Consider the following 15,252-nt stretch of genomic DNA (forward strand, 5'->3'; position numbering starts at 1 on the left):
GCTGTGTTGTATGCATATAATTTTGACTTTACAGATTGTCACAGTCTCTGTATCTAGTCAGTGTCAGTGCCTCATTCTGTGGGGGGAGAAACCAAAGGTCAATGCTCATGGCGAGTGAGTCCTGCCACTACTCACTTCCAGTCCATTTCAGAGTAACAGATTTATTGACAATAATCTTTTTTTCCTCTCAAACAATTTTTTGGAGTACCTTAGCTATTCTGCCATTGCATGCTTTCTCTGAGATTAGAGAAAAGGTTTGCATTGGTTCTGAGTTCATGTTAAAGGGCACTTTTGAGTAAATAGAGTATATGTAGTTTGCCATTTTTCCAAGATTAAATATCTCGTTTTTCAGAAATACTGTAAAAATAATGAAGTGTGAATATTTTCAGACTACTAAATACTACTTCCTGGAAAGATGTCTTACTAAGCACCCTCCCTGACTGCATCATGGGCAGCTTGAACTGACCCTGTAGCTGTAGTGAAATAGTGAAGAGAAAATGGACTTGGGTTCAGAAGACCTGGGCTCAAGCCTTGGTTTTCCCCAGTATTTGCTAGCTATGATTTTGAACAAGTCATCTATCCTGTGTGTTCCATTTTCCCTCCATTTATAAAATGAAGATGAAAATACTTATAAGATTGTTCTCAGGGATTAAGCTTTAAGGCACAGCAAAATGTCATTATCATCTTCATCATCTTCACTGTTGAGTGTCTTGCAGTTAACCACATAGGGATCTTTCAAAATAGTGCCGTGGGCTAAAAGCCCCATGTGATGTCAGGGATTTCCTGTGGGTATCTCAGAATGCAAAGTGTGTTTATAGCTTCATGCCTTTGAAAGGATTCTGGGGCTATTGGCTTATGGTTAAAGACCAACTTTATTTCTAAAGTGTTTAAGTTTATTTTGATTCTTAGTTTAGTCAAGGAATGAGGCAATAGGGGAGAGAGGCAGTTCACGCAGTGATCCATGTGTCGCCAGATGGAGAATCCAGTCTGGTTCGGAGATTTTAGCTGAGTTCAGGATGGTTGAGATTTGAATTCTGTTTACACTTGGCCACACACTACTTCCTGTTTCTAAAGAAAAGAACCTTAACAAGGTTTGGACATAGCCCATACAAATGTTTTGTAAGAGGGAAGTGTAAATGAGTCGGAAACGTTTCCAGATTAGATTTCCCTTAAAATACCCTTGGGCTTAAAGAGTGAAGGGAGAGGACTTGGCAAGGTCTGGTTTGGACCTCTGAAGAGCTGGGACACTTTGCCAGGCCCGTGATCGCCACCAGATTGCACCATGCCCAACATCCAGCCCCAGAAGCCAGCTCTGGCTGCTCACCGTGAAGCAGGACTTCAGATGAATCAGTAGCTCTGCTGCAGTGTTTAGGCTCCTTCTGACTTGCTGCAGTTTAGAAGTTTGGTCTTCCCTGCCTGGTTTAAGTACATCTACCTCTGTCCTTTGTTTTTTGAGTAATTTTTAAAAGAGGTTGCCTTACAAGTGATAACACTATTATGACATTAGGGTTTTTACCTGTTGGTGTTTTATTTATTTTGGAAAAGTCTACTCTAGGTGCATGATGTACTTTTTTTTTCATTTGCCAGAGGACTTACAGGAAGTCAAAGAGACTAATTTATCTTGTATTAGAATCTTAGAATATTAGAGTCCAGGCTGGCACTTAAACTAAATAATTCACTGTCATCATCCATACCAAATTTAAATGGAAAATATCTGTTTCTTCAGTGAATCTGTTACTTTTGTGATTAGAAAGAAGACTATATAGGTGTGTTACACAAATCAAGCAGTGTCTCTCATCAGAAGGGCCATGTTGGTATGTTGTCCTTGTGCCTACAGTGAGAGTGAGATGCTAACTTGTTTCTGAATTGAGCTTTCTGTTCTGTTGTAGGTGTCTGTTACCAAGGCCGACCAAGAACTGGGATTTGCCATCCAAACGTGCTTTATCTCTCCGTATTCAAACCCTGATAGGATGTCAGATTATACTATCATTGAGAACATTTGTCCTAAAGATGAATCTGTGAAATTCTACAATCCCAAGAGGGTGCACTTTCCTATCCCACAAGCCGAGATAGATAAGAAACGGTTCAGCTTTGTTTTTAAGCCTGTCTTCAATACCTCCCTGCTCTTTCTCCAGTGTGAGCTCACGCTGTGTACCAAAAAGGAAAAGGACCCCCAGAAGCTACCCAAGGTTAGTGGGCCTTCATCTATTTTCTCCTGTTATTTTGACATCTTTAGGTGAGGCAGTGACCTACCAGAAAGGTTTAATCACAGCTTGCTGCAGGTTGAGGTTTTTGGTTTGGGAACTGCCCAGTCAAAATCATAAAGTTCATGTTAGCAGGGAACTGTGAGTTTTATGGAGTCTTGGAGAATGAATCCTGACCGTATGCTTTTTTTTTTCCATGCATGCTATTCAGTAGTATCTTATGAACGATAAATCAAGACTGTTTTCCATTGAAGGAGAGGTCTGGCTTTATCTTTGCTGTTCTAATAGTACACAGTGCCAAGAGTACAGAGAGCCGAAGGACAAGTTCAACGTGAGGATTAATTTTTCCAGGTCCCGCTGAGATTTGTATTGCAGTTGTTTTTTGACCTTCTCTGTGTGAGTTATAAGGTTGACTTGTCTCATGAGGACTTCTAAGGGAAACTAACAAATATTTTAATTTTTCTTGGTTTCATATTGTGGTTCGTCATGTTTGCCTCATGTTGCTCCCCACATAGAACCAGTACATGCCTTTGCCACAACAGAAATCAGAACCCTTTGACCTTGTTGGTGTGGCTATGGTAGGGGGCATCCGCAAGGGTGATGACCTCATTGTTTTGGCTTTTTGCACGAAGGGTATCTTCTGTCTAGTTTTGTTTCTGTGATCTTTCGTAATTATGTATAACTTCGTATGCATGTTTATTTTAGTTAGATATCTCACACAGTGTAAGCTGACTTCTCGTCCTTTTACAGTTACATATCAGTCAACGTCTAGAAGTCCAATAATTGAACTGTGTCATTAACAATGTATTACAGGGACAGAATTTTCTCACCTGGTACATAGGTTGTGAGAGATGGGCATAAAAGGAGAAGGAAAAATTATTGTTATGAGACGGATTGTCATTTATCTGAATCCTTCACACCATTATACTCTCCAGGGCATCGATTTCTCCATTAGACCACAGGAAATTTTATAATACATTTGAAAATATAGTGAATCTGATCTCTTAGTCCTCAGGGAGCACATATGTATATATATATATAAGGTGATTTAGGCTGTGTTCTTTAGGTTGTCTTAGGAAACATTGGTGCCCTAGCCTTGTGGGCCTCCACCTTCCAGTGGCCATCAAGCTTGGGCCATAGTGGACAGTGGTCGAGAGCCATGCAGAACTTCTTGTGTGGCTGTGGGACCCAGAGAATAACTTTTAAAAGTTGGGAATCTAGGAGGGGAGGCCTGGCAGTTACCCCTGCCTTTACTGATAGCTGTGGCTCTCACCTGTTAGTGAGCCTGGCCTATAGCAACCCAGCTTCATAGTGTGTCAGTCTGTGAAAATTAGTCCTAATATTTCCTTCTAGAACATTTAAAGGAAAGTTCTAAGTGCCTGGGGTTGATACAGGATGTGACCCTAAGCCTAAGGTTATATCCAAGGCAAGATAGAGTGGAAAGAGCATGGGGGCCGAGAAGGAAGGCCTGATTCTTACTAACAGGACATTAGCAATTTCCTGATCTCTCAGAACCTCCGTGTCCTTGTCTGCACCGTTGGAGTAATAGTATAGCCTTCCTTCCTAGGTAGAAGAGCAGGTGAGACAGTGGAGGTGAGGACAGTGGACCATTGATAGAGCTGTTACCGCTATCCCTCTGTTTATGGCCTATGGTTAATACTTCCACACGCCTATGACTGCTTTCTATGACAATAGACCGAGCCAAAGATTCTTCTAGGAAGAATTCTCAAGGACTGTTGAGTCCAGCCCTGCCTATTGCTGATGAAATTGAGAGCAGAGGTTCAGCGACTTGCCCGGGATCTTGCAGTGAAATTTGTTGTAGACTCTTGCTTAACCAAGGAACTGGAAGGAAAGTAAGAAAGCTCTTCCTAAAATGCAAATCTTCTCAATGAGTTCTCTCAATGAAAAACCCATTGTTTCCCTTTACAGGAGGGCTGTTGTAAAGACTTTTCTTGTTTGTTTGGGGCAGGGGTTGGAAGAGAGGGGAATCGTCTTATAACATGTATCTGACTTTCATGTTGCTCAGAGCAGCAATGACAATAAAGCGACAAGTCTCTGCTCTTTTGTGACTGGAAGATCTGGAAGCTAGTTAACTTTTCTGGATGCCTAGCTATATATAGATTTTAAAAAAATAATTGATATGTTTCCCCTTCCAACAAAAGTGATAGGATGTCACTGACATTAGCATTTCACCTATTGATGAGCGTAGACAAAGAGCCAAAGTTATTTTAAAGGAAAAGGTAATGGAAACAGATACACCAAGCTTGGGCATGCTGGTTCTAAGTTTGGAGCCTGAAAATAGCTGGAAACAGCTGATCTCATGGCCTCCACCCCTAGGCACAACTCCCTAGGACTTCATTTTGGAACATTAAAAGCAGATGACCCTGGAAAGCTTCATTTTGCATGAGCCTGTACTGTAATTAAAGAAATCAAATGCACTCGACAACATGATTATCTTTTTGGACAACAGATGTAAAATCTGTCACCCTCATAATGCAATACATGAAGTTTCCTACCATCACAAATCACAAACATGAGCCGTTTATGTGTAAGCCAGCTTGGTGAAGGGCCAATATTTGTCATATAGTTACTTTATTTTTCAGACTAAATAACACTAAAACCTCCAGTTGTTTTGTGGGAATCCATCCAGCAATGTTTGCATCTTCAAGTGCAGCTGAGAATACACTGAGCCTGCTCTCATAGCTCTCAGATTATTGGTGGTTCTTTGAAAACCATCCTGGCATCCTGTTTTTCTGGGGTAAATAGCTGTGAGCTGTCTGATAAGGGGCCATAGGACGATCATGCTGGCCCTTCTGAATGACCCCCTGACTCTGTTCTCCTCTCTGCAGTGTGTGCTTCCTGATGAAGCCTGCACCTCACTGGATGCCTCAATGATCTGGGCCATGATGCAGAATAAGAAGACGTTCACCAGGCCCCTCGCTGTTATCCACCACGAAGTACCATTTAAAGGTGTGTTCTGCGGAGGCTCGGTCAGAGAACAGTGGCCTGTGTGCTACTCATAAAGAAGCTGCAATACTGTAAATCAAAGCCCAGTTTTATTTGAAAGATAAATTAACGACCATTTAGTAGCTTTAGAAAAGAATTCTGTGCCCACGGAGTCTTTTGTTTAGTTGGTTCTCCTGCTGCTGTGCATTAATGATACCTTTGCCAATGACTTCCTCTTTAAATATTAGAGCAAAGTCTCGGTCGTCTGTCATGATGTCGCTCTCCCTGCATGCAGATATGCTTCCTCGAGCATGCAGGAGAGGGTTAGAGTTCCTTCTGGAATTGCACGCAGTCCACAGCCCATCTTTCTTTGACCTACTGGTAAAGGCTGTGCTGGCTACAAGCTATTAGAGTGCTTTGTCAGGGATCACAGATGCCTTTGGGGAGGGTACATGTATGTGAACACCATCTGTCTTAGGTGTCACAGCAGAAAACCACTGTTCAGATATGTTTTTATCGTTTCATTTTTAGAATTTTATGCACAGCTCTAGACTCTCCCTGCTAGCTGGCTGTGGGACTCTGGAGCTCTTCTTTTAGGTCTTTGGGTTTCATTTTCTTTATCTGGAGAAAGAGGGCCTTGGACCAGATGATTCCCAGAGGCCTTCTCAGCCATACTACTCAGCTGTACTGTTTGAAGAGGCAAACAATTTTTCATTCATTTCCCAGCCATCCTCAAGTTGGTGGGAGATGTATGTATTAGATGTTTATTGGTTCCTCATCAATGTTTTTGTTGTTGTTTAACTTTATTCATTAATTTTTAGTCATTTGAAGCAGTTATAATAGCTGCAGTCTTTCTATAAATGGATTGCCCAAGTAGTTCCTTGTTTATTGGGTCCAAGGGAAAAGAAATAAGAATAAATTAATTGTGTTGCAAAGCGTATCATAATCGGGCAACAGCTGGCTCTGTTTTGTACTGTTAAAGTGGTGTAACAGCAGCAACAGCCACCCCGTACTCCATCTGTTACTCTTACCTATTTTGAGAGAGGTAATTCTGCTGGTAATTGAAGGCAGCAGCTTGCTTTTTCTTGTGCCAGACAATAATTAGGCATTAATATTGCAGCAGTATAACTTCCAGTAACTCATTCATTCATTCTTTAAGTCTGGTGGTATTTTTGTAAGTAATTTCTCTTGTAAATTAGGTAATTACCTTTATTTAAACTTGGTGTATAATTATCCTGAAAGTTCAGTTTTCTTTACATAAAAGTTCAAGAGGAAAGTTTTACCAAATATCAAAGCGATTTCATGAGATTTGCTAATTGAGACTAGGTTTTAGTGGAGAAGCATGCGGTGAAGAAAGTTTATTGCCTAGGTTTGTTAAACAAATTGAGAAGGTTAGGCTGTAGGCTGGCTTCCCAGGGGCTGTATGCAAATGCTCTTTCTAACTTTACACTGAATGGGGTAGGTTTCCTGGCAATTTTTAGCCTTTTTGAGTGACTCCATTCATCTTTTATGTTTATTTTCCTTTGACTCTAGAAGCATTTCTCCTCAGTGCAGGCCATTGGAATCTGTGCTCTCCTACCTCTCAGGGAATTGGAGTAATCATTTATAAGAGGAATATGACTATTTGCCTGATAGTATTGGTTTCTTTAAAAAATAACAGGATCATGAGTGTTCTTCCTGCCAGACAGCCTTATGTGTTACTGTATTAAGATAACAAATACCCCAGTATCTGTAGGCTTCCCAGGTGGTGCCAGTGGTAAAGAACCCGCCTGCCAAGACAGGAGACATAGGTTTGATCCCTGGGTCAGGAAGATCACCTGGGTGGGGGCGTGGCAAAACCACTGCAGTATTCTTGCCTGGAGAATCCCATGGACAGAGGAACCTGGAGGGCTACAGCCCGTGGGGTTGCAGAGAGTTGGACACAACTAAAGCAACTTAGCACATACAGTATCTCTGGAAGTGGGCAGATCTCTTGTTGGGAATAATTTTGGGGGTAAAAATTTCCCAGTTGGACAGTTTACTGTCCTTTTACTACATGGATCCTCTTTGGAGACCTGGCCGAAGTTCCAGCTCTCCCTGGCCATTTGGTCCATCTTATTTCTCAACACTTGGGTTTTCTGGGGCAGCAGATAGAGGTTGTCTACTTCACAGTCAGCCAGAGAGCTGCCACTGCCAGGTAGCAAGGGCACATTTCAGGTGATGTTTTTTTCTTCTCTGGGCAAGCAGAATAGGCCATCAAAACTAAATAAGTAATTCTGAGTCCTTCCTCTGGGCCACTGTTGTTTCTTTGCTAGGGGAGACACTGTTATTAATGGAACTTTCCTGAGTTTCACAGCACATCTTTGCCACCTTTGATCTCTCAGTCCCTTGGGAACCAACTCTGGGATTAGAATTGTTTTGCTTAAATTTTCAATAATGATGATGCTAGTGGTCATGATGAAGATGGAGATGATAATAATGTTGATCTGACATTTATTGAGCATTTACTTAATGCAAGGCTTCATGCTAAATGTTTTTTGTGGGTAATAGTATTTAATCCATGTGGCCCCTCTGTGAGGCAAATCTGTTATAGAGTAAGGGTAAGTAACTTGGCCAAGATCACACGACATAAATAAATGGTGGGTCTGGGATTCAAATCAAGGAACTTTGAGCCTGTGCTCTGAAATCTTTATGCCTTATCCTAGGTGGAGGTTGATTCTCAGTTCAGATCAGTTGAGTCGCTCAGTCGTGTCTGACTCTTTGCAAGCCCATGGACTGCAGCACACCAGGCCTCCCTGTCCATCACCAATTCCTGGAGCTTATTCAACCTCATGTCCATTGAGCTGGTGATGCCATCCAGCCATCTCATCCTCTGTCATCCCCTTCTCCTCCCGTCTTTAATCATTCCCAGCATCAGGGTCTTTTCCAATGAGTCAGTTCTTCGCAGCAGATGACCAAATTGATTCACAAATATTGAAGTTTCAGCTTCAGCATCAGTCCTTCTAATGAATATTCAGGACTGATTTCCTTTAGGTTGACTCTAGTTTTTAATAGAATCTGCAAGCAACACAGTCATCTGTCCTTTCATATGCCTCTTCCTGGCCTCTTCCCCAGTTCATGCCATATCACATTGGTATATGCAGGTTAGCACCCAAATGCTCTAATAATTATGAAATGAAAAGAAGGTGAAGAGTTTTAGGGACAAAAGTCTGTTCCACCAAAGGGTTAAGATATTAGGAAACACGTAAACTATTTAAGAGTCTTAAAGTTTAGGACAAGTTCTGTGACTTTGAATTGTAACTCAAAGAAAAGCCCAGGAAACGTGAATAGTTTATGCATATTATGATTTATGGCAAAACAATTAAAATAGTTGAGGTGGTGCCATCCTACCATATTTTCTGAAATATCTTGAAATATAGGCATGTTAGTGCTGTTTGCTTTGGATGCTGTGACTGCTTTTTACAGCATTTGAGAACACTTGGGCTTACATAATAAAAATGATTACACCACATCAGCGATGATTCTTGTTTTTAATGGTGAAAGGGAAAAGTAATCATTTCTCTGAAGTTTAGGGCATATATATATATGGGGAGAAAATGGGCACAAAAGAACATCCCCAAATTTGCCATGCTTTATGTACAATCTATAATTCTTAGCAAGTTAAGTGTTTAAAATACTGAATTTTCTCCATATTTCCACCACATAACTTTTCAAAGTATGCTCAGGACAGCACCTGACATATCATGGGCACTCAGTAAATGTTAATTTCCTTTCCTTCCTCCTAACATCTTAGCCAAACTAGGCTTTCTGAGGGGATTAGAGGGGAGTGAAAGGGCAAGTTGTGAATGTCGGTTGGAAATTAATCCAAGAGAGGCGTTGCTTTTTGGAACACATTTGATTTTTCCAGAACAAAAATACTTCAAAGCACCAGCCAGGTTTTGTCCTCAGGCAGAGGTAAAGATGAGGGGAAGCCGAGGAGAAAGATGGTAGAAGTGCTTAGTTAGCAGATCAAGACATTCAGTCTCTATTCAGTAAGGGAGAGGTATCATAGGTTCTTTTTTTTTATTTATTCAGTATGCTTCACATTTTGAAAACCTTATAGTTTCAAAAGTTTCAAATCTAAACAAAAACAAGAAATAGTAGCATGAACTTCTATAAACTATTCATCTGGTTTCCACAATTACCAATTCATAGCCAATTTTGTTTTATTACTTCCTGTCTCTGGATTGTTTAGAAGGAAACCGAGACATTTCATTTGATTCACAGATATTTCAGTATGCACCTCTAAAGTCTGAGATCCATCAAAAGATCTTGAGTAGAGAACCGACCATCAGATCATTTAGGAAGAGTACTCTGAAAGCAGCATGGAGGTTAAGTTGCTAGGGCTTGTATGCAATAATAAAATATATATGATTTTTTGTGAAAGTTGCTCAGTCGTGTTTGACCCTTTGCAGTCTCATGGACTATACAGTCCATGGAATTCTCCAGGCCATAATACTGAAGTGGTAGCCTTTCCCTTCTCCAGGGGATCTTCCCAACCCAGGGATCAAACCTAGGTCTCCCGCATTGCAGGTGGATTCTTTACTAGCTGAGCCACATATTTATGGTTATTTATTCCAAAAAACGTTTATTGAGGATCTACCATATGCTTGGCATATAATATACACGGTTTCCTATGTTTGATGCCTTTACAATCTAATGCATAGAGAAAGGAATGGCTACCCATTCCAGTATTCTTGCCTGGAGAATTTCATGGACAGAGAAGCTTGGCAGGTGAGGGGTCAAAAAGAGCCACACCCGACTGAGTGACTAACACTTTCCCTACTTTAATTATAGCTTAAAATAAATATGAAGATACAATCTAATGCACTACTGATGTTTTGGGCTGGATAACTCTTTGCTGTGGGGTGTTGACCTGTGAATTGTGGAATGTTACGCAGCACCCCTGGCCTCTGCGTACTGGATATCCTTAACAAACCCTTCCACCACCAGTCGTGACAACCCAAAATGTGTCTGGATATTTCCAAATGTCCCCTGGAGAGCCTAGTGGACAGAAATCACTCCCGGGTGAGAACCACTGACCTAGTAGAAGGATACAGATAAGTGAGAAGGCAATTACAGTGAATGTCATAAATATTGAAAGAAGCCAGAGAAGGGATTAATTTACAGTGTGGTTAAGTTAGTAAAAACTGTATCTTCGGTGGCGTGCACAAGCTTCTTTATCTCCCCATCCTTCTGTCTGTGCCAAATACTAATAGATGTGGGTACCAGTTAGACACCTCATTTCCCTATGGGCCTGCCCAGTCCTGCCATGTTTAGGAGAACTGAATTGAAAGTGGGAGGACAGAAGTTGTGGTCAGTTACTCATGCATAACCCGAGAAATATCTTTTTTATGAAAACCATGAGTAAACAATCTGAGGAGGGAAGTTTTGGTTCTAGAGGCAGACCAAAGTTTGCTCAGAGTACATGAAAAGATTTAAGTCAGAATGTTGATTATAGTTTGTTCTTTCTGTACAGAAATCTTTATTGTTAAAATTTCTCTTTACAGCAATGGCTAGGATTCCTTTCTTGCAATCGTACCCTTAAACCAAAAGTAAATATTGTTTTGTCTTTTCCTTTCAGCATGCCAACTCAATTATAGGGTTCCAGTGGAGATCAAACTATTTTAGTTATAGTCAGGGTTTATTGGGAATTTTGGAACACAAAAGTAAGAGGATAAAATCCTTGAACCTTGGTTCTGCAGCCTGTGCTTGTTATTGTTTATGCGCAGAAAGCATGGAGGAACTTCACCTCTGGGGAAATGAGCAACAACTGTTTGTGCTTAGCTGTCTGAGAAGGCCCGTATTTGGGGTGGGGTAAGAGGATTAGGTAATAATGTAAATCCATTAAGAATTTTCAAACAGTGTCATCTATCACACAGGCTTTACTGTGAAGCCTACATTCTCACATACGAGGTCTCCTTAAGGGAGATTCATTATTTGAAACCTTTTGGGGATTCTGAGTGACAAAGTTTAACCATGGGTGGTTGATTGGATGGAACTCTTCCCAGAAGTGTGTACATTTCTTGCATGATGAACCCTATAGAGACATTTAAGTGCTTTTGGACTTAGTTCAGCGTATCAAACCACTACTTTTTACAAATAGGAGAATTTTGTGGTTAGATGCCCCTACTTCACAGGACCCTTGGGAATTTAAAATGAGAAAATACAAGTGAAGGCTTTTTTGTCGACTGTAAAACACTATACAGTGTACAAATGTTGAGGCATCATTGTTGTTGCTTCACTGCTGCCAATAAGGCTGGTGGGGCCAACCTCCCAGGAGACAGGCTCTTATGTGCCTTGTGTAGTTGGTATGTGTTCTGCACACTGAAACACATTTTCTTAGAAACACACAATTATTTTAGTTTTCTTAGTAATTTTATTTAAGTATAACTTTTTCATATATCCTAATCCCAGGGGCACTATGCTGCACAACTCCAGGGGGTACCCTTCAATTGTAGTGACTTTGTTTCATCCCGTAGCATCCCTCCCCCTAGAGCTAGACTGTGATACTCCGTGCTTCACGGATGTAATCAACCAGCTGAGATGGTTAATCCTGAGAATTTAACAATCCTGTCTAGCTGCTCTATTTTTATAAACATCAACTCAAATGCTGCTTGTTTTGGTCAATTTTTCACAATTGTTTTTTTGCTTTATTTTGGCTTCCAGAACAAGGTATGTGTTCCTTTTTTATTGAATAAAAATGGAGATGAGGAGAGGCACTAAACATGTTACTTTTAAACTCTCGAGAACAGGGGTAGAGTCTGTGTGGCAGGACTTAACACACTTTTTCTATAAAGAGCCAGATGGTGACTATGTCCAGTTTGTGGCTTATGGAGTCCCTGCCTCAACTACTTAACTGCTGTTGCAGCCTAAGAGTGGCCGTGGACAGTATATAAATGAATGAGCCTCGTTATGTTCAAATACATCTTTACGAATAGATTTGTACTGTGTATAATTTTCACATGTCATGAAATATTTTGATTTTTTTTCAATGATTTACAAATATAAAATTCATCTTTAGTTCACTTGTACAAAAATAAATGGTGGACTGTGATATGCTGCCCTGTGGCCAGTGATACTCTCACTGTTGAGAAGCGCACACAGCTGTGCACAAGCAGCTGCTTAATCAGTGCTTCTCTAGCTCCGGGCGCAGCCACACTCACCAGTCATTTAGCCTGCTAGGCAGAATGTGGAATCCTGGGTCAGCCCCTACCCTGATGCTTTCCAGCTGTGACCTTGGGCTGGTCACATGATAAAGAATCTCAGGCTGCTTTTTTGTAAGATAGTGATAAGAATTCTGTTTCTGCCTCCCTTATGGGCTGGTTGAAACCTCAAATGAGATCAGGCCCTATAGCACTCTCTGAACATGAAGGCATTATAGAAAGGTCAAAGCGTATAAGCGTTTTCAAACAGTCTTATTCCAAAATTCCTCTGTTGCCTCTGTTTACAAAATTGTGTACATGCTAAGTCGCTTCAGTCGTCTCCAACTCTTTGCGACCCCATGGACTGCAGCCTGCCAGGCTCCTCTGTCCATGGAATTCTCCAGGCAAGAATACTGGAGTGGGTTGCCATTCCCTCCTCCAGAGGATCTTCCCTACCTAGGGATCAAAAACAAGTCTTCTGCACTGCAGGCGGATTCTTTACCCTCTGAACCATCAGGGAAGCCTGATGAATCAAAAAGTACAGCAACATTCTAACTGACCTTCACTAAGCTTTCTGGTAAAGGCTCTTCTATTCCCGGCCGAGCCCTGAGGGTCTGCAGATGAATAAGATCCAGGCTCTGCCCTGGAGGTGGAAAAGATTAAGAGAATTCAGATGTGATGTGGCACCTTTATGACAAAAGAGGGAGAGGATGAGCAAAAGTGGGAGAGATTTGCCCCACTGGGGTGGGTATGGGGCTGTGAAAGAGTCAGAGAACGCCTCCCCTGAAAATGCCAGCAGAGCAGGTCATGTGGGGAGGGTACTTGAGGGAATGGCTTGCAACTTGTGATGACATGGAACCGCCTGGAGAAGTGGGGGAACTTAACTTCGAGGAGCCCAGCATGGCTGAGGAACCATTAGGAAAGGAGGCTGGAGAGAGGTGGGGAGAGGAAGGCAGATCACTCCATGCCATGCTCGAGAGTTTGGACTTTTTTCCTGTAAAGGAAGGGAAACCATTGAATGGTTTAATCAGGGCAATAATATAATCAGCCCTGAACTCTGCAAAAGTCATTCTGGGGGCACATATTGGGGAGGAAACATTTGGGTTGGGTGCAGTAGTGGAGACCGGGAGACCAGTTAGAGAAGCTTTGTAATAATGCAGATGCATGAAGAGGAGCTGAACTATAGGACGACACTGTCAGGAGGAGGAATAAAGATGCTTTTACAATCTGTGTATGTGTTAGAAGACTTTTTGAAAGTGGAATAATATTAAATACACTGGAGAAACATGATACTTAGAGATACTGCATCCTTTTGTAAATAAAGTGAAAGTGAAGTCGCTCAGTCGTGTCTGACTCTTTGCGACCCCATGGACTGTAGCTTACCAAGCTCCTCTGTCCATGGGATTTTCCAGGCAATAGTACTGGAGTGGATTGCCATTTCCTTCTCCAGAGGATCTTCCCGACCCAGGGATTGAACCCGGGTCTCCCGCGTTGTAGACAGACGCTTTACCGTAAAGAGAAAGGTATATACACATGTGTGCATGCACACGCACACACACACACATGCGTGAATTATCAGACTCAAATTTCCTAAGTTTAGGTGTTTGCTTTCAGTTTTTTTTCAGGTTAGAGAAACTATACAATTGATCGTTAACGAAGTACAGTGCTTAAAATTTCTGAGTAATCCATGTTACAGTCTTGATATCTAAATAGAATAATTGACAGACTTTTCACAAAATAAGTATTCACAAATAGAAGAATGTCAGCCTCTACTGAGATTTTGATAACCTCTTGCTTAGAACTTGGTTTCTCTGTAGAATGCATCATGATTTATGTTTTTGTTTCAGAAACAGGTCCAAGTATTAAGGAACCGATTCCAATTACTCCACGTAAGTCTTTATGCAACTGTTTTGAAATAAAGCCTCCTGGGCTTTTATAAGAATGAGTTGGTTATGGAGCATTTGCCAGACCCTGAGTTTTGATAAGGAGACTTCTGCTCTCATTCTCCCTTACCCCCTTTTTCTCGTACTTTCTTTTCCCCTTCCTGTATTCTCCTTTCTTTTTTCCTCTCTACTGTTGCCATTTTTAAATATGAATTTGTTGACCCATTGGTATGCATCACCTTAATGGAATGTAGTAGCTTCTTAATTTTGGAGAAGTTCATCATTTACCTACCTTTAGTGGCTGTGATCTGAAAGACTTAACATATAGCTATGGGAGTGGTTTGCTTTTTGTATCATCAACTGTATCTTCCTGCTCAGAGAGGCAGTGCTGAAGGAACTAGTTGCTATACCATTAAGGCAATCACTAGTCCAAGGGGTGTTGAGAACACTTGGAAGACAGAGAGAGACCAACTGCTACAAAATGATACCTTGAAAATTATCTGGGGCAATTTCATTGCTTATACAGAAGAAAACTCTGACCCAGAAGCGTTTCAGTGACTTCCCCACAGTTATAATTGGCACTGAGGCAGGACTAGAGCCTGGGCTTTCTGGCTGTGCACCCAGAACTCATCTAGATAATGTTGCCTGTGGGGAGAAGCTTTCCTTTTTTTTCCTCCTTAAGACATTCCAGATTTAGTCTCCATGGCTAATTCCATCACGTATACATAAGAATTAGCCTGAAGAGTTTCTTTATGCTAAATACTTTATAAACCATTCTATTAAGAATATTTATTTTAACAATATCATGGAACAGTATTATGAATCCAGAAAGAGACGCAGATGGACCCATTCTCCTATACTCCCCTAGTCTGATTCTTATAAATGACACCTCTGTCTTTAGAACTTTGGTGTATTTTCACTCAAAACTTTTTATCACGCCCTACTTTTCATCTGTAGGCATGAAAAGACATCTTTTAATATCTGTCCTACAGACTAAATTAAATTAGGTTAGGTTGATGGCTTGGTTTGTCCTAACCTTCATAATGTCCTTCCTAG

The 15,252-nt window shown here is 41.1% G+C and overlaps 1 protein-coding gene across 2 annotated transcripts in view; it reads left to right on the plus strand.

Moving 5' to 3' along the window:
• TGFBR3 (transforming growth factor beta receptor 3) overlaps positions 1–15,252 on the plus strand; it is a 199,313-nt gene that overhangs the window by 172,079 nt on the left and 11,982 nt on the right. For both annotated transcript variants that reach the window (XM_052636917.1, XM_052636918.1), the window contains 3 exons: positions 1,890–2,189; positions 5,054–5,174; positions 14,161–14,202. In XM_052636917.1, the coding sequence (XP_052492877.1) occupies positions 1,890–2,189; positions 5,054–5,174; positions 14,161–14,202 (463 nt within the window). The remainder of the gene's footprint in view (positions 1–1,889; positions 2,190–5,053; positions 5,175–14,160; positions 14,203–15,252) is intronic.

This window comes from Budorcas taxicolor, chromosome 3 (genome assembly GCF_023091745.1).
Source record: "Budorcas taxicolor isolate Tak-1 chromosome 3, Takin1.1, whole genome shotgun sequence".
Lineage (NCBI taxonomy): Eukaryota > Metazoa > Chordata > Mammalia > Artiodactyla > Bovidae > Budorcas > Budorcas taxicolor.